General features: G+C 46.7%; 1 protein-coding gene across 3 annotated transcripts in view; it reads right to left on the reverse strand.

The window, feature by feature from the left end:
• The window catches only part of MBOAT2 (membrane bound O-acyltransferase domain containing 2), a 92,007-nt gene extending 71,081 nt beyond the window's left edge, over positions 1–20,926 (reverse strand). For all 3 annotated transcript variants that reach the window (XM_066385920.1, XM_066385919.1, XM_066385921.1), the window contains exon 1: positions 20,636–20,926. In XM_066385920.1, the coding sequence (XP_066242017.1) occupies positions 20,636–20,710 (75 nt within the window). In that variant the 5' untranslated portion in view covers positions 20,711–20,926. The remainder of the gene's footprint in view (positions 1–20,635) is intronic.
• Between the last annotated feature and the right edge of the window lie 4,682 nt (positions 20,927–25,608).

Genomic DNA, 25,608 nt, shown 5'->3' on the forward strand with positions numbered 1-25,608 from the left:
ATATTAGGTGCATAGATATTTATAATGGTTATATCTTCCTGTTGGATTGCTCCCTTTATCATTATGTAGTGACCTTCTTTATCTCTTACTACAGTCTTGTTTTAAAGTCCATTTTGTCTGATATAAGTATTGCTACCCCAGCTTTTTTTTCATTTCCATTTGCGTGAAATATTTTTTTCGATCCATTTATCTTCAGTCTACGTGCATCTTTTTAAGGTGTGTCTCTTGTAGACAGCATATGTATGGGTCCTATTTTCTTATCCATGCAGCTACCCTATGTCTTTGGATTGGATCATTTAATCCATTTACATTTAAGGTTATTATTGATATGTAATTGTTTATTGCCATTTTATTCTTTAAAATTGTATTCCTCTTTTGCTATATTCCTTTTCTCCTTTGATCTGTTTACAACAAGCCCCTTAGCATTTCTTGCAGCCTTGGTTTGGTTGTAGTGAATTCCTTGAGTTTTTTTTGTCTGGAAAGCTTTTTATTTCTCCTTCAATTTTAAATGATAGCCTTGCTGGATAAAGTAATCTTGGTTGTAGGCTCTTGTTCTGCATTACTTTGAATATTTCTTGCCATTCCCTTCTGGCCTCAAGTGTTTCTGTTGAGAAGTCGGAAGTCATCCTTATGGGGGCTCCTTTGTAGGTGATAGTCTTTTTTTCTCTAGCAGCTTTTAATATTTTCTCTTTATCACTTAGCTTTGGTATTTTAATTATGATGTGTCTTGGTGTTGATTTCTTTGGGTTTCTCTTTAATGGAGTTCTCTGTGCTTCCTGAACATGTGAGATGTTTTCCTGCCTTAATTGAGGGAAGTTTTCAGCTATAATATGCTTGAACAAAGTCTCTATCCCTTGTTCTTTCTCTTCTTCTTCAGGAACCCCTATGATGCGGATGTTATTTCTCTTCATGTTGTCACAGAGCTCTCTTAGAGTTTCCTCAGACTTTTTGAGTCTCTTTTCTTTTTTCTGCTCTGCTTCCGTGCTTTTATTTATCGTTTCCTCTAACTCGCTGATTCTATTCTCAGCTTCATCCATCCTGCTTTTAAGCTTTTAATTCCTTCCATTGTGTTCTTCATTTCTGATATTGTATTTGTCATGTCTGACTGATTCTTTTTCATTATTTCAATGTCCGTTTTTATATCTGCTATCTCTTTATTTAGGTGTTCGTAATGACCATCTATTGTTGTTCTAATATCTTTGAGCATCCTAATAATCATTATTTTAAACTCTGCATCTGGTAATTTGGTTATATCTGATTCATGCAGGTCCTTTTCTGGGGATTTCTCTTGACTCATTTGTGTTGCATTTCTCTGCCTTCTCATCTTCTCTGTGTAAAAGAAGGTCTTGGCCACTGGAGTCCACTGGGTGTGGCCTCTGTTCCCTAGGTGTGGTCTATCTGCAGACCCGCCACCCCCTCTGCTGTTGCTGCCTAGGGCATTTGGGTATGGGCGTTGCTAGTGCCTTCCCACTGGGGCTGTTGCTGTGGTTTCTGCCTTTCCTTCATGAGGTGGCTATGATCATGTGCTCAGGTATACAAGCCTTGGTGGCCTTGGCCTTCGCCCCGCCCCCGTGGGTGGCGTTATGCTCGGCACTGAGGACAGTGGCGAGCACCTTTGCTCAACTGCGGGTCTCCGCCTGTTTCCGTGCTTTTGCCCTGCCGTTGCAGGAGGAGCCCGCTCATGGGATGGCTGCAAACCTTAGCTCCACAGGCTGGGCAGGATTGCATGCCCACATTCAATAGCGGGTCTCCGCCTGTTCTGAGCTTTTGGCTCCACCCCCGTGGGAGGAGCCGGCTCCCAAGTCAGGCCACAAGCCTGGGTTCCCCCGGCAGGGCAAGGCTGTGCTCCTGCGCCCTTGCTCTAGGGCCTGTCTCTACCCCTTCCAGGGTTCCCGCCCTTCTCCTCACAGGCTGGATTACAGGCGGCCCGCAGCTGGGCTTGACCACTTTTGTATGCCCCCTCCTCCCCAGCCGGGCAAGACTGAGCTCACACCTGGGCCCAGTAGTAGCCACCCAGCTTCCGCCCTTGCCGACAGAACCACACTTCCGTGTCCCACCTCCACCCGCCCTCCGGCGAGCCCTCAGCCTTGTGAGTGCCGGCGCTGCAGCTCAGACCCTAAGACTCACTACTGTCTTCCTGCTACTCCGTTCCTCTCCTCTCTCCCCCCGTTCCCTGGAGCCCCGGGTGAGTGGTTGTGAGATAGGTTTTCTGCGTGGTCCCTTTAAGAAGAATCCTGGGTCTGAGAAATCAGTCTCTTTCTCACAAACAGTATCCTGACTTGTTTCCAGCTAAATACTGTCCATATGCCCATAGGCTCTGGGGCTGCAGGCTGGGGCTTTGTTCCTGGGATTCAGGACCCTCCCCTCTCTGCTAAACTCACTTCCCACCACGCGAGTCTCTCACGGCTGCCGTTCCCTCCAGGGAGCTGGGTAGCCCTCTCCACATTTCCACTTTTCCTACCAGTCTTGGTGTGGCTTCTTCAGTGTTCCTTGGTTGAAGAGTCCCCTTAGTTTAGTCCAAAGTTGGTTTTTCCAGATGATAGTTCTTAAAATTAGTTTGTAGTCCACTTTGGTTCTGAGAGGTGGGAGATGGTACGTCCACCTACTCAAGCGCCATCTTGTCTTCTCAAAATGACCTTCTTAATGAAAAAAACTCTATTTGGGAATTTCATACACCTTGTGTGAATGATTAAAAGCAGAATAGTTAGTTCTATCATGCCAGTTTTACAAGGAGCAATACCCTAAGCTCATGAATCATACACACATCATAAAAATACTTAAGAAATAGGAGGAAAAAAGCAAAGTGTCAAAGAGAACTGGGGTAGCTAAAACGTATTTTGTTCTTGCTAATTGACCTGAACAAACAGTCTTTATAAGAATATCTTAAGAAGAGAATTTCTATTATTCTGAATCTAGGAAAGGGAACAAACATTTGTAGAATGATTAGAGGGCTTTGTCGATCGTTTTCAGGAGTTGAAGACAAAGACTATTTGAGATGTGCCTGGGTAATATTTGGCTTTAACTCCATGTTGGTTCTAACACCCAGCCCTGGACACTGGATGGAAGCCAAGATGGGGGGCCCTCTGTCCACACCACCTTAGAGAACATCCCCATGTGACCTTCAGTCACGCTCCTGGTCTCACTCTGGGCACACCATCAGCCGGCTGACTACAAAGAGTCTACTGAGTCTAAAGAAATGGTGGTTTCCTTCATGGTCTCAACTATACTTTTTCTGAGAGCATGCTTACTACTACTTTTTTATTTTTAGTACATCTGAGTAAACAATGGAGGCAAAAAGCAATAAATCTTCAGACAAGGACACCGGCACCGCAGTCCTCTGAGGAGGGCAGGACCAGATGCTGACTGACTTCCATGTGCAGGCGCCACCCCAGGGGAGCCGCACACATTCACGCACAAGCCCAGGAATTCCACGTTCGAAGATTCAGCGCTACTGACACCTCACTCACTAAGTGCCATTGTTCAAAAGCCAACCACATGAAGGAAAAGGGTATGTCTCCAATATTTAAGAGGTGGCTGAGAAGTGGGCTTACTCAGACCATCTCTGGATTATTCCAGAAAGTTTGCGAGCCCCAAGATGATGAGCTCGAACAACCACAGCGACCCAGAAACAGAACTGGGGGCCCTGAGAAAGGAGCTAGTCTCCATCACCACACAAGGGTTCAAGCAGAAGCTACGTGACCATCCAATGGAGGCCCCAGAGAAGACTATTTTGTAAGAACCAAAGGTGCAATGACAGCGACCATGAACGTGTATAGAGAGTGCTCTCACACAGAGGAAGCCGAGCTCAAGCGGCCCACACAGCTTATGAGAGATGCTAAGTGCCAGAACCCCAACCTGAACCTCAGCTGAGCCCTGAACCCAGGACTTTAACCACCAGAACCGTCAGGTACGAAATAGGTCTGCTTTCTCCTCGGCTGCATCATCAGACCCTGCCCATCAGCCCTCTAACCTCTGCACCACACACTCTGGCACAAGGCCTGCCATCAATCAATGTTTACCAAAGGCGCGAGCCTGCCCCTGTGCTCCTTTACAAACACTCTTTCCTCAACGATGAGTTCCACTTGCTCTGAGTCACCAGGCACATTTGTCCTTCAAGATCTGGGCTCAAATGTTACCTTGCCCTGATCAGCCCAACCCCAAGTTATCGTTGTAGCTCCCTAGATGGCTCCAGACTCTGGTGGAGCCAGCCCTGCCCTCCCACCCACACAGAACTAGGCTGGGCATGGCCCCAGAGAGGAGATATTTACTGCCCACCCCACCCACCTCCTTGCTGGGACCGGCAGCCATCTGACAAGGCTCCCACAGAAGGAATGTGAGCTGAAGTGATATGTATGGGCCACTTCTGGGCAACAACTGTGCCTTCCTGTCTGCTGGAGGACGGGACCTCTCCACATTCTCTGAGTATGGTCAACAGACTGGCAGCATAGTAACACCTGCGAACCATTTCCACTTGAAAATTATCCAGCCCCGACCCAGACATACTAGGTCAGAAACTAGTATGGGCCCAGCAATCTGTGTTCTAACAGGTGCTGAGGGGATTTTCAGGCAATCTCAAGCTAAAAGACCACTGCCCTTAAGCCAACAAGCCTCAAGCAGGCTGGTCAGAAGGCCACACCCTATTTTTCTGCCACTGAACTGAACAAGGCATTGGAAGAAACACAGGTCTTCATACAATTGGTGAAACAGAACTGCCCAGCAATCTGGACCATTTACATCAAAACTGTCAAGTCAGAAAAATAAACTCCTATTATCTTTACGCCCTGACAGTATTGGAATTCTCTATCAACAGTAGCCTTATCCAACCTAATTCCATTATGTCTCCCCTTCAGACACTCATTTACACGCTGTTGATCACTGTCGGCCTTTTGCTGCTAGACAGGAAGCTCACGAGCCAGAACCAGCTCCCCCTCCTCTCTGCATCTCCCCAGGATCTAACAACACCCCTGGCCTCCACCACAGGTTCAACAGACAATGCCTACCCTACCTTCACTACCAGCATCTAAAGTGACATCAACTTTCCTTTTTAAAAAACATCCCAAAGGTACCAACGTTCACTATAGGCCAGAACTTCCCAAATCTACAACCATTCCCAGATGATGCCACTTCTTCCAAGGTTCATCCTCTGGACCACGACTGCCTCACCTCCTTAGTTCACCACTTCAGAGAGGGTGCTGACTTGGATCACGCCCTCCTCTGCACACGTAAGTCACAGTGATGCACAAACTGTCTGGCATCCCTTTCGCTGTCCCTCGCCCTGCTGCATGCTGTTCCTATTCAACAGACGGCTGCTCCAGCTGCTCACCCAGGGTACCAACCTAGCCACAGCACCCTGACCTCCACTGCCTCCCCCCCCTTCATTTTACCAGAGCCAGAACCCCGGTACCATACGTGACCAAGTCTGGAGTGAGGGACAAAACAGAGAAAAATAGTTGTATAGCTTCAATATTTCCCCAGAGTTGCTTGCTTTCAATAAAACCAACACAAAAAGGAAAACAACTCAAGACCAGCCTCTGCATTGATCCCGTCTATTTATCTTTTCTGAAATTGGCCCAACAGCCTTTTGCCTTTAATAGTCCAAGCAGGATCTTTTTCAAAACTCTACAAGTGTTTCCTACCAAATGTCATATTCCCAACAAAGCTACTTTGCAAATTACTTTACCGTCCTATGTGGTGAAACTCATAAGCTCATGCCAAAAACTTTCTTGGAAGCAGAGCATTTCTCCTTTAATTTGCATTTCCTGTACCTTCAAAAAGAAGCTGAACTCTTCAGAATGAATCCTTCCAATCCATGTCAAAACTTCTAACAAGTATTCAGACCGACAATGCCCAAAAGTCTACTCTTCAGTTTTGATTAGGTTATCAGAATGTCCACTCAAATCCAGTGGAAGGCTGAAGCTCAATGATGTGAAGCCAAATTCACCAAGATTTTCCTTGGTAAATTGTGGCTTTAAAACTATTGTCCAAGAACAAAAGGAGAGGGCATGACCAGTCTCACAATATAAGACCGGACAGGGACCAGGATTCCGATCTCAGACTCAGGACCCTTTAACGTTAACTCTCACCAAAGATGCTAAGTACCAGCTGAGGGTACCTTTCAACCCTGCCCCTTTCCTTTCATCCTCTTGGCTATCCTCAGACACCAAAGATCCTCATTACTTCTATTCTTGGTATGGAGCTAACATGAACAGCTGAGCCAGACCTAGTGTTACAAAGGCACGCTCATAGTCACAGTGAATGCACTACAGATTAAACATGAACTCCAACGCCTGAATAGTTATCACAAGATAAAGTATTCTGGCCAAAATTCAATATACATTCCTAAAAAATGGAAAAGTTTACAGGGGCTTATACGGTAATCAAGACCTTTCCAGACATTACTCCCCCACCCCTCGCTAACTAGACTTGTTTTTTCGAATGTCACACCCCATAAAAGAGCCTTGACAACTTAGGCCAATTAACATGTATAATAGCGGACCAGCAAAAAGATGCAAGGCTATCGGTGTGAAATTCCCACCTTCCCACTGTTTCAACATTATTCCAAGAGGCAACTCTCTCTGAACGAAAAGAACTAGTCAGATAAGATTTATTTTTAAATTCTGTTGGCCAATTTAAGGATGAAATTACTAAGTGGTGAAATACCAAAATTACATCTTCAACTATTGTATGACATGGTTTCCAAGTCTCCTATCACCCTCTCCGCCCTGCAATGGCTGTAATCAGGTGTGTCAGCGTTCCTCTGAAGTTGCTGAACAGGACAAGTGGGAGTGACCACCATCAACTAGAACAGAAACTGCCACCTGCTTGCTGATGGCCAGCAAGCTAAATCTGGCCTGGGTGTGCTGTTCAGGCTCAAGAAGAGAAAACGTTTAGCCAAAATGTTTCAATTACTGTCACAAAACAATCCAGAATTCCAGTTTCCCTTGAAAAATCAGCTTTGGAAACCATCAACAGCAGCGAGCGGAGGCTTTTCAGATGGTTATTCCATGCCTCAGAGGACAGCCACATTGACCTTCACCTATGTCCCTTGCCTGTGTCCTCTGGATATTTTAATTTGGAATGATGTTGCCATTAATTGTCCCACTGACCCCATGGCCTGCACAGCCAACATAACCTTACAATAAACAAAACTCCCTGGATTTATTCATAAAATTTCATTCTGGTCTCAAACAACTGTCCTTCTATACAATTAATTTCTAGAGCTTCAGTGCAGGTCTTTACATTTATATTTGAAATGTACTGTTGCTCAATTAGATGCATTCAGTTCTATAACCATTTTTAGAGTGCCTGGGAGACCAATGCTTTTGAAACCATGCGGTGACAGAAGGTAGAGCCCTTCTCTCCATCTGGCGTAACAAGGGAAATACCCGTTGACTGTCTTTCATGCACTACAGCTCTACCTGTAACTTGGGTTTCAAAGAGGAAATGGAAGAATTCCTACTTTTCTGCTTGTTTGTATAAGCAGAAAGCTATTTTATGTTGGTATAACTGAGTAACTTCAATATATCTAAAATGGTATGTTCTCTACAACTCTGACCATCCACAAACACCTAGTCTGGCACAGAAAACCTCTAAAAGCTACAAAGGTTTCTACTGGATTATGAATTAAAACAGCAAGGATGTTTCATGTTTGTCCAATGCCTAGACAAGAACAAGGCAAGCTTGCCAGAAGCCTGGGCCTTTATGGAGTGAGGACCATCTGGTTGGTAGCTGGGGATGTGTGTGTGTGTGTGGGGGGGGGGGGTCCCTGGCCTCTTCACTCCACAAGATACTGGCCGCCCACGGAGAACCTGCTGATGCCACCTGCTGCTGGCCAGAAGCTAGGCTTCCCTGGATGGGCTGGTTGGAGGACCGGCTGGTTGGAGGACCGGCTGGTTGGAGGATGGGCTGGTTGGAGGACCAGCTGGAAGATGTGGGGGGTGAGCCCCAAGGAGCCCTTCCAGAGAGCCTCACTAAGAGGAGAGGGGGCGGGCACCGCAGCCCTTTGCTCTTTATAGATAAACAGCAGGCCCGCTGAAGCCCGCGTTTTTTCTGAATGTCTTGATAACAGGGCCAATAAAGTTTCTCTTTCCAATGGTCCCTTATCGCCCGTACCACAGTCATCATCTAGTTGAGAATATTGGTCCCTCTCCTAGTTATCTTCATTTCCTTGTGAATAATCGGCCACGTCTCCCCCCAACGTGGCCAATGCTTTGCATGTCCCCGATTAAGTAGCCCTCTGGAAGAAAAAACCAACAAGGATCATGTAGCTCCCCTAACTCAGAGAGACCTGCTGCACTGTTCTCGGGGACCTCCCGGCACAGGACCTTGCTTCTAGAGGCTGCGCGGCTGGCCAGAGGCACCAGAGTGACCCGGTGGTGGAGGTCCGGTGGCCAACAGAGGACAAGAAAGGGCCTTTGCCAGGGAGAGGCCACTGTCTTCCAGCTCAAGGGGTTGTGAGCACCAAGGGAAGATAGCAAAAACAGTGAACTATTTCCAGAAAAGGGATCCCCGAAGCCCACTCCTACCCCCTGAACTGAAGTCCCACTCAGGCCCTCAGCTGGTGTCACTCCACCGCTGCCTGGCCAACTCCTTCTAACAAGCGTTGCTTTCAGAAAGTTGAAAACTCACCGCATTAAACTTCAGCCACCTTCTCCTCTGTGCCTGAGAGGCCAGCGCCCTGTCTGACACAGAATGGATGCTGCAGAATGGAACACTGACCTTGCGCCGCAGAGCCTCAGCAACAGGTGGAAGTCTAACACAATCCTGATTCCCCCACAGCCCCAGGACGGTGTCCGAGTGGTCAGCAACACCCAACGCTGACTGTGCTCTACCCGCTACTGCACTCCCTCCTGACGCCAACCACAGCCCTAGGAAGCAGGGCCCACCATCACCCCATCTTACAGCCCAGGAAACTGAGGCTTGCAGAAGATCAGTAGTGCTAAGACTACACAGCTCATAAATAGCCATCAGAATTTGAGGCCATTTATGCTCTTCATCACACTAGCCCCCTGTTCTCCAAACACACCCTATGCCAAGATGGCCTGTGCAGGAGGGATACAGTGTGAGTTAGAGGAGGCCCCTGTTCTGGGGAGGAGTGCAGGGCCTGGCACGGAGACTTGTAAAGTGAGCAAGAGCTCAAGTGCCGCCGGTGCTACCTGAGCAGGTTACGGTCGGAGGGGAAAGGAGGGCCTCTCAACAGGATGGAGGTCACCAAAGTGCAGGGGCACTATTCCCTAGAGTCAGAAGTACTCACATTTGACAAGGGGCCAGTGGAAAGATCCCCCAAATGATCCCATTAACTCCTCCCAAGAAAGACAGGTCTGCTGAAGCTGGGCTCTGGCCCTGCAGAACGGAGAAGCTGGCAGAGGCCAGAACTGGGGGGCGGGGGTGGACAGGACGGCCGGCCGACAGAAATGCTGCAGGGGCACAGGAGGCAGCTCCCCAAAGGCTCCGCCTGTGACACCCCAGCCTACAGTGGGAAGACATATTCACCCAGAGTGAGCATGTAGCCTACACAAGCAAAGAGGCTCAACAAGGGAGAATCGAGTGACCAGGAGGGAAGAGACATATCTTAAAATGCTTTATCAGGAAGGTACAGGCTTCAGCTGAATACTGAAAACACAGGTTTGCTTGCTGGGACAAAACAGAAAAAGGGTGGGGGGATTTCAGGCAGAGGAACCGGCTTACTCACAGGCGTGGAGGGCAGAGATAGGGAATATACCGAGGGGAACTCGAAGTAGCTGAGCTGGGTTCCAATTCCAGCCGCTGCACTTCTGCATGAGTGGCCCTGGGCAGCTGTCTGCCCCTCCCCCTCCCCCCCTCGGAGACAGGCTGAGTGTGAGAGGTGGTGGGTGAGTGTGAGGTGATAGGTGAGTGTGAGAGGTGGGAGAGTGTGAGGTGGTGGGTGAGTGTGAGAAGTGGTGGGTGAGTGTGAGAAGTGGTGGGAGAGTGTAAGGTGGTGGGTGAGTGTGAGAGGTGGTGGGAGAGTGAGAGGTGGTGGGTGAGTGTGAAGTGGTGGGAGAGTGTAAGGTGGTGGGTGACTGTGAGAAGTGGTGGGTGAGTGTGAGAGGTGGTGGGAGAGTGTGAGGTGGTGGGTGAGTGTGAAGTGGTGGGAGAGTGTAAGGTGGTGGGTGACTGTGAGAAATGGTGGGTGAGTGTGAGAGGTGGTGGGAGAGTGTGAGGTGGTGGGTGAGTGTGAAGTGGTGGGTGAGTGTGAGAGGTGGTGGGTGAGTGTGAGGTGGGTGAGTGTGTGAGGTGGTGGGTGAGTGTGAGGTGGTGGGTGACTGTGAGAGGTGGTGGGTGAGTGTGAAGTGGTGGATGAGTGTGAGAGGTGGTGGGTGAGTGTGAGGTGGTGGGTGACTGTGAGAGGTGGTGGGTGAGTGTGAGAGGTGGTGGGAGAGTGTGAGGTGGTGGGTGAGTGTGAGAGGTGGTGGGTGAGTGTGAGAGGTGGTGGGTGAGTGTGAGAGGTGGTGGGTGAGTGTGAGAGGTGGTGGGAGAGTGTGAGGTGGTGGGTGAGTGTGAGAGGTGGTGGGTGAGTGTGAGAGGTGGTGGGTGAGTGTGAGAGGTGGTGGGAGAGTGTGAGGTGGTGGGTGAGTGTGAGAGGTGGTGGGTGAGTGTGAGGTGGTAGGTGAGTGTGAGAGGTGGTGGGTAAGTGTGAGAGGTGGCAAACGTGGGGGCATGAGGCCCGAGTAGCGAGCTGGCAGCCATGCGTGGAGGTTCACAGCCTCTCCTTTAGCCGGTGGGCCTCAACAGTAAACAAGAAGAAAAGTCAGGTGGGACAGGGCCTCCCACAGGGTGGGCATCACATCAGGAAGGACCCCAAGCTTAGACCTTTGACATTTGCTACATGTGAGGTTACCCATGCAGTCACTGGAAGTACAATGACAGGACAGGAAGGGGACGTAAATATCAGTCATTCCACTGAAAACCTGGCCTCTCCCAGAGCCCCTCAGCCCAGAGTACACTATGAATTTTATTTTCCCCAAGTCTTATGATCATACTGTTAATAGCACAATTAAACCACATTATAGTTTAGACGTTAAATGTTAATTGCTTAAATGCATACATTTAAAAAATACATCAGATTTTTAGAACCCTTTGACAATAGAGAAAGTCTTTAAAAAGAGGGCCAAGTAGCTCCCCCCTCTGATGGTGGTGGGGCTAGGAAGAAGCCTGGCCAAAAATGCGGGCTCCTGGCCCTCATTCAATAGTTCTGGGTGGAAAACATACATTTTTAACAACATTTCCAGGTGATTTTTTTTGTGTGTGTGACAGGGACAGAGAAAAGGGACAGACAGGAAGGGAGAGAGATGAGAAGCATCAGTTCTTCACTATGGCACCTCAGTTGTTCACTGACTGCTTTCTCATATGTGCCTTGATGGGGGGTGGGGGGGCCCTACAGCAGACCGAGTGCTCAAGCCAGCGACCTTGGGCTCAAACTGGTGAGCCTTGCTCAAACCAGATGAGCCCATGCTCAAGCCGGGGACCTCAGGGTCTCGAACCTGGATCCTCCACGTCCCAGTCCGATGCTCTATCCACTGCGCCACCGCCTGGTCAGGTCCCAGGTGATTTTGATACAAGGGGCCGCAGATCCACACTTTCAAAGCATTGCAAAAGGCAGCAAGGAAGTAACTGACTAGTATACCCGTTCCTCAAAATGTGCTGCTGGATCTGGCTATTAGTGTTGGAGGCGGCAGCCTGATTACAATGGCTGTAAAGTGAGTCGGAATCAGGAAAATGGAAAAGAATCAACGTTTCCTTCCAAAGGTATGGCTGCGAAGGAAGGGAGAGGATGCGCACGTGCACAAGGGGCCTGACAGGCGGCTCTTACTTTGCATTCATCAGGCAGAGAAATAACTAACACCATAAAATACATCAGTGGTCATCAAGCCCTGGGTGGTGTTTCAGGGCCCTCCAGATCGACTTCCCACTCTCCTCTATGCCCCAGAGCATCCACATGACCTCCGACAGAGGCTCCAGCAGGAGAGGGACGCCAGGAGGGGGTGTGCATCTCCCCCAACTCCCTCCCCCAGGTCTACCTCAGGCTGGCTGGTCCCCACTGCCCCCAGGAGCCCCCCAGCTCCCCGCTGGGTTGTCTCCTGCAGGGGCTCCTCCGGCCCTGTCCTTCCCCTACCCCTGCAGGCCCCAGGGAGACTGTCTGCTCCCTCCTGATTCTCCTGCCCTGCCCTATCTCCATACTACGTGGCTCCTAAAGTCTCCTTGGTTACCCTGCTCACCTGTTTCCCACCAGAACATAGACGGGGACATGTGACATTAAGCAGAACACAAATGCCAAATCCGAAATGCTTTTGTATAAATTAGGAAAGAGTCGCCTTTGATGGCATTCAGGAAAAGATCTCTATGCAAGGTGCACCAGATCCGGGTGGGAAGAATGGGTAGGACTGTGGCAAACAAAGGGAGAAGGGCACGTTGCTCATGCTCGCAACAGGTCCCCAGCTTCCACCCCTCCACACACTAGCTGTCCCTCCCCGGCTCCACACCCCACGTGGTTACCAAAGCACAACTTCAAACTCCACCCAGGTCGCTCACAAAATCCTCCACGACCCCTCTTCTGAGGGCCATGTGGCTGGCTTGCTTTATTTCACAGAAACCCACCGCTGTCTCACTGCAGAACCGCACCTGCTACCCGGTGCTGGCAGAAGAAGCTGGGAGACTTGTTTTGATCGTTTCCCTGGAAAGTCAACCCCGCAAGACCACAATAAACAGAGGCGAGGGTTATTTGTACCTAGTGAGGCAGCAATAACATTTTTAAAGCGGGGGGGGGGGGGGGGGACGACAAAGAGCTCTTGAAACAGTAAGGAAGCAGAAAAACCACTTTTGACTCCTGTTGAATCACTGTGCAGGCAGATAACCAAACCTGAGCCTCGTAACACCTTCTTAAAAAGGAAGCCCTGAAGATTAAAAATGGGACACATGTGAACTTCCCAAAAGAAAAAAACGAATTCCAAAGATTTCATAATCTGTAAAGAAGAAAATAACCGTGTATCAAACATATACAGGAGCCGGGCACTTTACATAGGTTGTTTTCATCTTCACAGTAATCTACAAGTAGGTACCAGTTACTGTCTTTATTGTACGGGCCGAAGAAATGGGGGCTTAAAGAAAAATTCAAGAGTCTGCCAAAGAGCACCACACTGGCAAAGTCTGGTTCCAAATCTAATCACAGTGCTTCCCTGGCACCCCCACCCCCACCCCCACGACTGCTTCCTAGGGATAAAGGGAAACAGACTGTTCAGCAGGGAAACTCACGTTCGTTGTCATTTTCAGGGCATGGGGCATATTGCTTAGCTGTTTCCAATTCAATAGAGAGGCAGATTCAACTCTTAGTGCTGACAACGTCTTCAAAATCTATTAGCCCGTTTCCTCCCCTACGTTTTTATTTCTATTCCCTCCAACTTCGTCCAAGAAGAATCTGGGGCAGCTTCTTGTGTTAAAGAAACAAAGAACTGTGGAACTTTAAAGCACAACACACATTTTACACAAGAGAAGGCTCACGTATAACATTAGTGGAAGTGACAGGGCCTAAAATGCAGATTCAAGATCCCCGGCCACGGGCCTTCCTACACACAGGACTCTTCCACTCGCCGGCGGCTGGTCTCGGGGCTTCCAGGATCTCCTGATGAAGGCTGGTGCTCTCTCTGGGTGTAAAAGTTGACGTGTGAGACAAATTGGTTAAATATTTATGTCCTAAACCTAGAGCATTCGAATGGCCATTTTAAAATAAAGGGAACCTTTGGCTTCTTTTGTTGAGGATTCACCTTCTTTTAAAAGTCAGATTCTTAAAACAAGCTCAATAATGAGAGCTTCAGCTATTTCTTCATCTATGAAATGGGGTTCATCGTACCTCTGAACTGAAGGAGGGCTAGAGAGGTTCATGTTTTAAATGACCCTTTTTCCCTGATACAGTACTTTACTCCATTGACTGTCTGCATAGCACAGGGTGAAAACACACAAAAAAAGTCTACCAGTAAACTGATCAAAAGGAAACAAGAGTTTTCATGGGCCTCTGCACTTCGCTCTTACACACACACACATGCTTCTCCCTGTCCCGACCATGACACCCCACATCAGTGTACGGGAAGTTCTTTCCCTCCACTTGCTCCTTCAAAAACACACTGACAGGCCCTAGCCGGTTGGCTCAGTGATAGAGCATCGCCCTGGCGTGCAGAAGTCCCGGGGCTCAGTGATAGAGCGTCGACCTGGCGTGCGGAAGTCCCGGGTTCGATTCCCAGCCAGGGCACATAGGAGAAGCGCCCATCCGCTTCTCCATCCCTCCCCCTCTCCTTCCTCTCTGTCTCTCTCTTCCCCTCCTGCAGCCAAGGCTCCATTGGAGCAAAGATGGCCCGGGCACTGAGGATGGCTCTGTGGCCTCTGCCTCAGGTGCTAGAGTGGCTCTGGTCGCAACAGAGCGAGGCCCCGGATGGGCAGAGCATCGCCCCCTGGTGGGCATGCCGGGTGGATCCTGGTCGGGCATATGCGGGAGTCTGTCTGACTGCCTCCCCGTTTCCAGCTTCAGAATAAAAAACAAAAAACACATTGACAAACCTGATCTAAAACAATGAGCTACCAAAATTATGTGCCACATATTAAGACTGTATATTAAAATTGACCTTTAACTCAAGGTCAAATATATATATAGATACATATACATAGAGATATATTATACAGATTTATATAGAGATATATAGAGATATAAGCACAGGTATAGATACATATCTATATAGATAGCTACATAGACAGATATATAGTATTATATAGATATAGACATAGATAAATATAAATATAAATAAATATTGATATATATATACATGTACTCCTGAAGCTAAATACTTCAAGTCTTGAATTTTATCTGACTTTGTAGGGTGCTGTGAGATGCAGTTAAATAATATAATGCAAAAGGAAGAAATCTGTAAACTGTAAGGTGTCAACCATTAGAATTATTGCCTGATAGTAATTGCAGGATGAATAATAACATAACAACAGGGCATCCTCCTTCCCCTTCCCATCTTCTTCTCCCTCCTCCAAACCTTTCAAAATACCTGACTCCCTCTTGCCCCTCTTCTTGCCCAAAAACCTGAGCACAAAGTCCCTAAAACCATGACGCTGTCCTCAAATAGAACTGCTCAATGAGCCCGTCTCATCCCTAACTGGCCATCTGCCAGATATGTCATCCTATATGTCACATCACTAGGGAAATTTAGTCTAGTTTCACAGTAATTACAGCATCATGGGGAAATAAGGCAACAAAATGGTTAAAAGGAAAGGAAACAGATGTTTCTTTACAGATGTTAGTTAATGGATGTTAACTAGATTTTCGTGGTTATCATTTCACAATATATACAAATAACACATCATTATGGCGTATACCTGAAACTAATATAATGTTACATTGTCATACCTCAATTAAAAAAAAAAAGGTCATTCCTCATGCACATCTGGATGCCAGTTTGCAGATGCTTCAAGAGCATCTTCCTCTCTAAAGAAAACATGGCATCTCCCGCATGGTCCTCATCTGGGATTTCTGCATTGCTGGTTTTGCAACAGGAGAAGAGCTAATAAATCACATCTTTCAAAACCCCTGGTTTCCCCCTCCCCCAGGGAAGGAAGGAGGGACAGAGGAAAGAGGTACAGAGGAAAGAGGGAAGGGGAAGAGGGCTAGAGAGCAACCTCAGTCTGGTAACTCAGAGACTTAGGTAAATCAAATATGATAGAACAAATATGTTGCAGTTATTTTAAAAAAACAAAACTACACACAGGTTGATCTGGGACACTCAGTTATTCTCTCATGTTTAGTATTCCTCCTCACTTTGGGATCTTCTGAAAATTCACCACATCAGCAATTAATGAAGAACACGGTGACGTTCGGTGTGTCTGACCCTCCTCCACACTGCACTTTTGCCCCTTGTCCTTGGCACAGCTCTCCTTGAGCTCAAATCCTCCTTAAACCCACCTCCATTTATCCCTTTACTGACTACTGCCCTAGAAATAGTCACCTAGAATGCAAGGCCCCAAGAGGGGAAACATCAGATGCTAGATATTTCCTATCTTAAAACATCATAGAACCTCACTTGATAACTAGATTTTGTATTTGTATTTAAACATAAGGCCTACTGAACAAGTACTATGGTCATCTCCAAGTCACACTGGAATTCCAGGAAAGATTAAACACCCAGGGGTCTAAGGCAAGATATTTTGCTTCTTCTCCTTGCCTGGTCTTATTGTAAAACATTTATTTCCTCCTTTCTCTCCTACCTCACCTGCAATGTATATTCTTATAGTATCCCATACATACTAATAATTTCTATCATTTCCTAAATTCTGCACTCTAGTAAAATAGTTAAACAATTTTTCTGGCCCTGAGTCCTTTTCTTTCTGAGATCGAACAACTAGTTCTATAATCTCCTAAATTTTCAAAACACTGTTAATTAGCACATAACAAATGAACATACTAACAAGTTATATTTTTACACTTTGCATTTCCTGACTTGTCTTTTTCCTATTAAATCACACTATTTGATAGCAACCAATTCTTATGCTTTCTCTAACTAGGACTCATTTACATATTACAAAAATTATTTTCTAGATTGCTCTAGTTTAAAATAGTAGCTAAATGACTTTATTCATCCAATTTTACAATGAGTTTTTAGTAATTCCAAGAACTTTATCAACAAAAAAGTTAACTCTTTAGTGCTTCAAAGAAACAATTTATTATCACTATATAAAAAGTTAGGACAAAAAAGTTAAGGCTTTTGTTGATATTAATTCATTATTAAGGCTTGCTTAAAAAAACAAACAATCCAATTTAAAAATTAGCAGAGGACCTCAATAGACACTTCTCCAAGAGGACATACAGATGGCCAATAGATATATGAAAAGATGCTTAATATCACTAATCATGATAGAAAAGCAAATTAAAACAACAATGAAATATCATTTCACACCTGTCAGAATGGCTACCATCCATAAAATCAATAAACAAGTCAGGATGTGAAGAAAAGGGAATCACAGAGGTGGATTTAACAGCAGGTGCGTTCCCTGAGCCCCAACTTCTGAAGGGCCCCACAAAACCCCAACTTTATACATTTTTCTAATGACACCAAGTTTGGTTTCATATGTGTAATTTTAACATTAATAGTACATAATATTTTTTTTATTTAAAAATATGATTAATATGTATTTTTATTTTCCCTATTTCTCTCTTTTTTTTAAGGGGCCCAATATTTTCCTCTGCATCTGGGGCCTCAACCCACCTTAATGTGCCTCTGGGGAACCCCATGCACTGTTGGTAGGAATGCAGATTGGTGTAGCCACTATGGAAAACAATGTGGAGGTTCCTCAAAACGTTTAAAATGGGCTTGCCTTATGACCTAGTGATTTCACTTATAGGTATATATCCAAAGAAACCCAATACACTAATTCAAAAGGATATATGTACCCCTATGATCACTGCAGCATTATTTATAACAGCCAAGCCCATCAATAGACAAGTGGATAAAAAAAGCAGTAGTACATATACAGTGTGTCTATAACGTCATGGTGCACTTTTGACCGTCACAGGAAAGCAACAAAAGGCGATAGAAATGTGAAATCTGCACCAAATAAAAGGAAAACCCTCCCAGTTTCTGTAGGATGATGTGGCAGCATGTGTGCATGCGCAGATGATGACATAACACCGTGTATACAGTGGAGCAGCCCATGGCCATGCCAGTCGAGATGTGGACGGTACAGAGGAAAGCTCAGTGTGTTCTGTGGCTCGCTAAATTCGAATCCGTGACCAAAGTGCAACGTGAATATCGGCATGTTTATAACGAAGCGCCACCACATAGGAATAACATTACTCGGTGGGATAAGCAGTTGAAGGAAACCAGCAGTTTGGTGGAGAAACCCTGTTCTGGTAGGCCATCAGTCAGTGACGAGTCTGTAGAGGCTATACAGGATAGCTACCTAAGGAGCCCTAAAAAATCTGTGCGTGAGCCCACATTGAACTGCACTGAATAGGTATGAAACTGGGAGAGTTTTCCTTTTATTTGGTGCATTTTTCACATTTCTATTGTCTTTTGTTGCTTTCCTGTGACCGGTCAAAAGTGCACCATGACTTTACAGACACACTGTATATGTAATGGAATATTACTTGGCCGTAAAAAATAATCAAATCTTACCATTTGCAACAGCATGGATGGACCTAGAGGGTATTATGTCAGGCAAAGAAAGATAAATACTATATGATTTCACTTATATGTGAAATAAAAAATAAAAATAAATGAACAGAGCCTGACCTGTGGTGGCGCAGTGGGTTTAAAAGTGTCGACCTGAAACACTGAGGTCGCCAGTTCAAAACCCTAGGCTTGCCTGGTCAAGGCACATATGGGAGTTGATGCTTTCCACTTCTCCACCCCTTCTCTCTCTCTGTCTCTTTTTCTCTCTCTCTCTGTCCCCTCTCTCTAAAATGAATAAATAAAATCTAAAAAATAAATAAATAAATGAACAGATAAAATAGAAAGAGATTCATAGATACAGAGAAGAGACTGATGGCTGCCAGAAGGAAGGAGTTAGGGGTCAGGTGAGAAAGGTGAAGGGACTGAGAAGTACAGCTTGGTAGTTACAAAACAGTCACGGGGATATAAAGTATAGCATAGAGAATATAGTTAACAATGTTGTATAACTATGTATGCTGCCAGGTGGGTGCTTGAAATGCCAAGGAATTACTCTATAAAGTATATGACTATCTAACCACTGTACACCTGAAATTAATAAAAAATAATACTAATATATATATATATATATATTTCAAAATCCTATACACATGGCTCTACAAGTTCAAAGTAGTCCCAAGAGAATGAAGCCTGAAGCCTGTCCAAAGTGCCAAATCAAGACCGTAGATAATAAAGAAGGAAAGTCAAAATTCTTAGTCCCTGCCACCTTCCCTGGATTACCCTGCTTATTTTAAGAACTGAAAAGAACTTGCTCTGGGTTGCTGAGATGTTTAAAGGAGCTCATTAATATTAAATCACCTTGAAAAGATAAACTTCATATAAATGTAAAGGTATTAGCATTAGTAAAAAAAAATTCATCATGGTAGGAGGGGGGTGAGAGAGAGGAGACAAAGAGAATATGAATATACCTTTCTCCCTAAAATAAACCTTGCCTCTCATCAGCAAAAAAATTTTAAACTGGTATCTGCCCTGCATTTGCTGATACACTAGCAGCAACCTACTTAAGCCAGGGTGTAATACATAATACACTCAAAGGTCATACCCTGCTCTTCAGTTCAGAGACGTGAGGCTTCTCCTCAGGAAAACCCTAAATTCTGATCAGCGTATTAATAAACAGAGGCAACTACTTCCATATAGTATACAATTCATTTCACCCCTGGCACTTTGATCAATTAGCCTGATACACTTGACCGTGAACCAAAAGTTACGGCTGAAATATATAAGAATTCAGATATGAACCATCAGCTAACACGTTTTTACACTCGTTGGACACAGCCTCTATAAAAATTTTAAAACAGTGGAGCACAAAGTTGTTAGTGCCAAAATGTTAGGCACAGGAGCTGTTCCCATCTTGCTGTTATGAAACCAAGTCCGGATGCAGAAGAATCCTGTATTTTAAGTGAAATTCCCTCCGTGACATCAATGACAGCTACTCATTCAAGAGGACCGAGAACCTAGAGGCTAGAGTAATTATTAATTATCTATCCCCATCAGCAACTTCCCTCAATTGTCACTCTGGCAAAATACTTCCAAACTTTCTTTTCTGAGTGATCATGGCCCAGCTATCCTTATCCCAATACTGTTTATTTCACAATAATCCTCAGATCTGTCATACAAATTCAGTTGGCCTCATTTAAATGCCACCCTGCCCTAGACAGTGTCAAAGGCTTTTTCGAGGGGTGGGAGAAAAGCGGTGGGGTGGCTTCTTCTAGTTCCAAGTTTGCAACGTTTACCTAGAAATCTTTGGATTATTAACTCACTTTGACTTTTCTGCATAACCTCTGCCTTCCTCCCCAACTGTTGCCTGTCTCTTAAATTAAGCCACACTTCAACGCAAACTGTCCCAAAGCGCAGATGGCTGACCCCTAAGCTGATCTCACCTACACAGATACGGGAGCGCGCGCGCGCGCGCCTTGTCTAGCGCACTCTCCACCTGGGCACATCCACCCAGCCTCCCCGTGGGGCAGCGGGTGCCACGCGCGCAGGGCACAAACACCCGGGTTTTCCCGAAGCATAGCCTTTCTACGCTGTCTACACCGGTGCCCACACGCACTGAAGTGGCTTCGGGACTGCGATCTCCGCCGGCTCGCTGCACGCACGCCCTGGGTCCGGGCGCTGCCATGGCAGGGAGCAAGGCCAAGCATGCACACGCGCACGTCGGTGCCCCGAACCCCCCACCCCGGGCGGCACGGGTACAGGCGGGGTGGGGCCTGGGTGGGCACGCCGGGAAGGGGCGGCCGGTGCCAGGCAGCGGGCGGACAATAACAGGCGGGTCGCGCCCCCTCCCTTCGGGGAGCGGCCCCCGCCCCAGCCCGCACCGCAGGTCCCGGCTCCCGCGCGGATGCCACACGGCCCCGGAGGGGGCGGCAAGGGCAAGATGCCAGCAGGGCCGCCTCAGGTACCTGGTCGATGGGCAGCTGCACGGCGTTGCTGAGGGGCTGCAGGAGGGTGGAGCCCGTGGTGCTGGTCGTGGCCATGGCTGGCCTGGCGCTCCGCCCGCCACGCTCAGGCCGCCCGCGCGCTCTGCCCGGCGCCGCCGAGGATGGGGATGCACCCGGCGCGCCAGCCCCTTGGCCGCCCGCGGTCGGGGCGGCACGGGGCGGGGTCGGGGAGGGGCCGGGGGCGGTGACCGGCCGGGCCCTGCCCCCCGCGCCGGAGCCCCGCGTCCCCACTCTAGCGCCCCAGACCGCCCGCGCGCCCGCCCCGCCCCCTGACTTCCAGCAGCTTCCAGCCGCCCCCTCCCCACCTCGCGCGCCCTCGCGCCAGACAGCCTTGCGGCCCAATCGGGGCGCGGCGCCCCGACAGCGGCAGCCAATCAGAGCGCGCCGGCCGCGCCACGTTCCGCCCCATGCCAGGCCCGGGCCGAGGGGCTTGGGGGTGGCGGGGCTACTCGTGAGTGGCGGGGCTGCTCGTGAGTGGCGATGCCCGGCGGGGAGGGGAAGGGGGGGGAGGGCGGTGTGCTGGTCTTCGTCCCCTTATTCCGGTATTCCCGAGGGTCAGCGGCCACGGCACCTCTCTCCAGGAGGGACGGTGGACAACAAAGGAGAACCGAGTGGCCGCCAGACAAAGGGACGACGTGAGGGGCGCCGTCTAGCCAGCTCTGGGAGAAGTTGGGGACATAGCCTGGGCCCGGGAGGAGGAGGAGGACAACAAACCAAACAAGTGACTTAGAAAAGAAGTCCCATTCAGGATTACTGTGAAACAGCCCAGACTTGAGGCCAGTTCCAGTTGTGCGTGCCTTTCGGTCACGCTCCAGCCCACCTGGACCTCCCAGGAGTGAGAGGCTCGGGTGGGGAAGACAGTCTCACCTATACCTGCAGTGACCAACCTCCGGCATCGGGTCCTGCCTTCCCCACGATGGAACGCTGTTTCTGAGCCTCTGCTCGTCCCTGAGTCGCTTCCATTGCCAGACCCTTCCAATGTGGGCTCTGTCCACCTACCCCGGTCAGTGTGGTGGCTTGTGTGTTACGTGCATGCCTAACCTACTTGCCCAAACTTAATCGAAGTAAAACCATTTGAGTTCTTTGAAAATGTGTCAACTTTTATTTAGAAGACTTCAAAAAAAAGGAAGAATGCCATAGACTGTCAGGAGAGCTCAAAAAAGCCTAAATTTTTTAGTTGTAATCAGTAATGGTGAGTGACCACAAGCTTTAAACGCTGCTTTGAAGGTGTTTTAACAGGTAATCCCAACAGCCTCATGAGATAGGGATGGAACCACCCTCAATCTTTGCTGAGCCACTGAAAAGTTAAGCCACTTGCCCAAGAGTGCACATCTAGTAAGAACGGATTATGATCCAGGATATCTACCTTCCGTTTACGTCTTAGCACAAGGTAAGTGCCTCACACTTACACCCAGCCCAGAAATTCTCATCAATTCCCAGGTGCACGGTCTCCTCCATTACTCCTGGAGAGCCTTGGATGATGAAGACAGCGCAGGCGCGCATACATAAGCTTCACTGAAACGCTTCTCTGGACCTCGGTTGTCCCTCTGGGAAGGAGGTGGATGAATTTGTTTCAGTCTCTCCCTGCCTAACATTCTTGGGTCATGTGGTTAACTTAATCCCAGTCTCAGCTCTCCCTGGATAAGGGATGGAAGAGAGAATCAACCAACCAGAACCTTAATTCTCCCTGTAAGGTTCTAATACGAGTCTTAATCGATTAGAGAGCAAACCTATTAAATGGGCTGCTCATTGAACATATAATCTGGACCTCTTAATTTTAGGAAAAATTTCCCCCTTTTTTTTCCATTTTGGAGAAGTAAAGTATACAAGTGGCAGAGTGCATAAACTGAAGGAAATTTGAGATACTGTTTAAAAAAACCTAAAAGGTAGGTTTTAGCACGTTTTAATTTAGATTACAGTCTAAAGTAAGAAGTTTAAAGGTACACTCTCAGATCTAGAACGAATAATGTCTACAAAAAGGAGATGCCTTAGGCTGCACTTTTTAGTAACATATGATAGATCATAGTTCTCTGTTTGGGGTGACTACATAAAATTACTTTAATATCGACAATGGGAAGGATTTTAGCCATCTGGAAAATTTGTGTCAGTCATAAAGCTATAGGTAAAATATAATATAGTATTAATAATAGCTTAAATTTTGCAGTCAGACAGACGTAGGTTTTCAGCCGTCGCTTTTGTTTGCTGCAAGATCTTGGGTGAGTTAACCATTCTAAGCCTCAGTTTCCTCCTGTGTAAACATGAGTGTACAATAGCATAAATTATAATTCATAAAGTATACGTCTTACCTACATAAAGAGATCCAAACTATGCTTGGTGCATGGTAAGTCTTAAAATGTTAATTACCACTCAAGAAATATAATGTAATTCTGAAAATAGAAACTGTTTTCTTATATTAAAACTACTACATTTTCATGTTTTTAATGAAGAAACTGAGACCCATATTTTAAGCTAGTCGCTCAGTGAAGATAGCATAGATGAGACAGCCTTCCTACCAATAACTGCTGATTATACTAAAACCTCTTACATGGTGATGAGAGGAGAAAGAATTGAACTAATTATGTGTAATGCCTCACTGTCCTTCATATTACATCCATCCTATAAAAATGATTCTCACATTCTTAGTTCTTAAAAATGCACATTTATTGCATACTTGCTATGTTCAAGGAATGTGTGGGGTTCTAGGAAGAGTAAATGACACTTAACAATCAAAAGAAGAAACAGTCACACAAAACAGAGTGAAGTGTTATCAGAAAAGTACCCATCTTTTCTGGGTGATCGCTTCGTAAGGTATATAAATGTCTAATCACTATGTTGTACACCTGAAACGAATATGATATTGTATGTCAATTGTAATTAGAAAATATTTTTTTAAAGGAAAAGTAGCAAATGAGGTCTTTCATTAAATGTTTTCTTAAAAAAATGTCCAGGAGAAAAAAATTTGGCTAGAAGTCAAAAGGCCTGAATTTTAGTCCTGACTTTTCCAGTAAATACAGTGTGTCCGTAAAGTCATGGTGCACTTTTGACCGGTCACAGGAAAGCAACAAAAGACAATAGAAATGTGAAAAATGCACCAAATAAAAGGAAAACTCTCCCATACCTATTCAGTGCAGTTCAATGTGGGCTCACGCACAGATTTTTTAGGGCTCCTTAGGTAGCTATCCCGTATAGCCTCTACAGACTCGTCACTGACTGATGGCCTACCAGAACAGGGTTTCTCCACCAAACTGCTGGTTTCCTTCAACTGCTTATCCCACCGAGTAATGTTATTCCTATGTGGTGGCGCTTCGTTATAAACATGCCGATATTCACGTTGCACTTTGGTCACGGATTCGAATTTAGCGAGCCACAGAACACACTGAGCTTTCCTCTGTACCGTCCACATCTCGACTGGCATGGCCATGGGCTGCTCCACTGTATACACGGTGTTATGTCATCATCTGCGCATGCACACATGCTGCCACATCATCCTACAGAAACTGGGAGGGTTTTCCTTTTATTTGGTGCAGATTTCACATTTCTTTTTTTTCTTTTTCTTTTTTTTTATACCTCTCCTAAGCTGGAAACAGGGAGGCAGTCAGACAGACTCCCGCATGTGCCCAACCGGATCCACCCGGCATGCCCACCAGGGAGCAATGCTCTGCCCATCTTGGGGCGTCGCTCTGCCGCAATCAGAGCCATTCTAGCGCCTGAGTCAGAGGCCACAGAGCCATCCTCAGTGCCTGGGCAAACTTTGCTCCAGTGGAGCCTTGGCTGCGGGAGGGGAAGAGAGAGACAGAGAGGAAGGAGAGAGGGAGGGGTGGAGAAGCAGATGGGTGCTTCTCCTGTGTGCCCTGGCCAGGAATCAAACCCGGGACTCCTGGATGCCAGGCCGACGCTCCACCACTGAGCCAACTGGCCAGGGCCAGATTTCACATTTCTATTGCCTTTTGTTGCTTTCCTGTGACCGGTCAAAAGTGCACCATGACTTGACGGACACACTGTAGCTATGAACTTCAGAAATCTGCTTAATTTAGTTGTGCCTTAAGTTTCTCATTGTTAATTAAGGGTAATAATAACTGTCCTGCCTGACAGGAGTATAGTGAGTAGGAGCATGAGATTAATAATAGATTAAATTATTTTTAAAATATATTAGTATTAGAAATAACGAGTAAAAAAAAGGGATTTCTGTATGGCAACCGTATTTTAGCAAGTTACTAACTTGGACTGAATTGTAAGAACACTGAGCAGAGTTCATGTACAATAAAGTGACTATTTACGGGTGTTCTCGTTCTCTTCATTAGCTCTCCCCTCCAAAAAGGGCTAAAGTAATCAAAGATTGCTAAAATTAAAATTACCCTTCCCAACTTATTTTTAACTTGAAATAAACTACTCAGAAGAAGTAAATAACTTGCCAGTCTGCTTTTGTTTCATAAAAATGGTATGTGTCATGAAATTAGCATTCTCAGGTAATGATTTTGCTTATTTGGTACCCTTATATCTCGGAGCAACTTGGTTGATGAAGGCCGTGGGACCATACACATAATAAAAGCCTCCAGTCAACTGGCTTGCATAAGCACTTAACTATCTAACCAAAGACCAAACAATGGAATTCAGAAAGTCCCCCTTAAAGGCCTAAACAATTAGGACATCACGAAGTAGTCTGAACGAGAGATCATGAACACGGAGAGATCATGAACACGGAAGCAGTAGGGACCTACTTGGAAGTCCTGACTCTGTGCCACCACCAAGGCCTGTGCAACAGTACCTCACTTTTTCTTGTTTCATTGCCCATACATTAGGAGATTAAAACACTAATAATTCCGGCCCTGGCTAGTTGGCTCAGTCGTAGAGAGTCAGCCCAACATGTGGAAGTCCTCAGTTCGATTCCTGGTCAGGGCACACAGGAGAAGTGCCCATCTGCTTCTCCACCCCTC

This window comes from Saccopteryx leptura, chromosome 5 (genome assembly GCF_036850995.1).
Source record: "Saccopteryx leptura isolate mSacLep1 chromosome 5, mSacLep1_pri_phased_curated, whole genome shotgun sequence".
In the NCBI taxonomy this organism is placed as follows: Eukaryota; Metazoa; Chordata; class Mammalia; order Chiroptera; family Emballonuridae; genus Saccopteryx; species Saccopteryx leptura.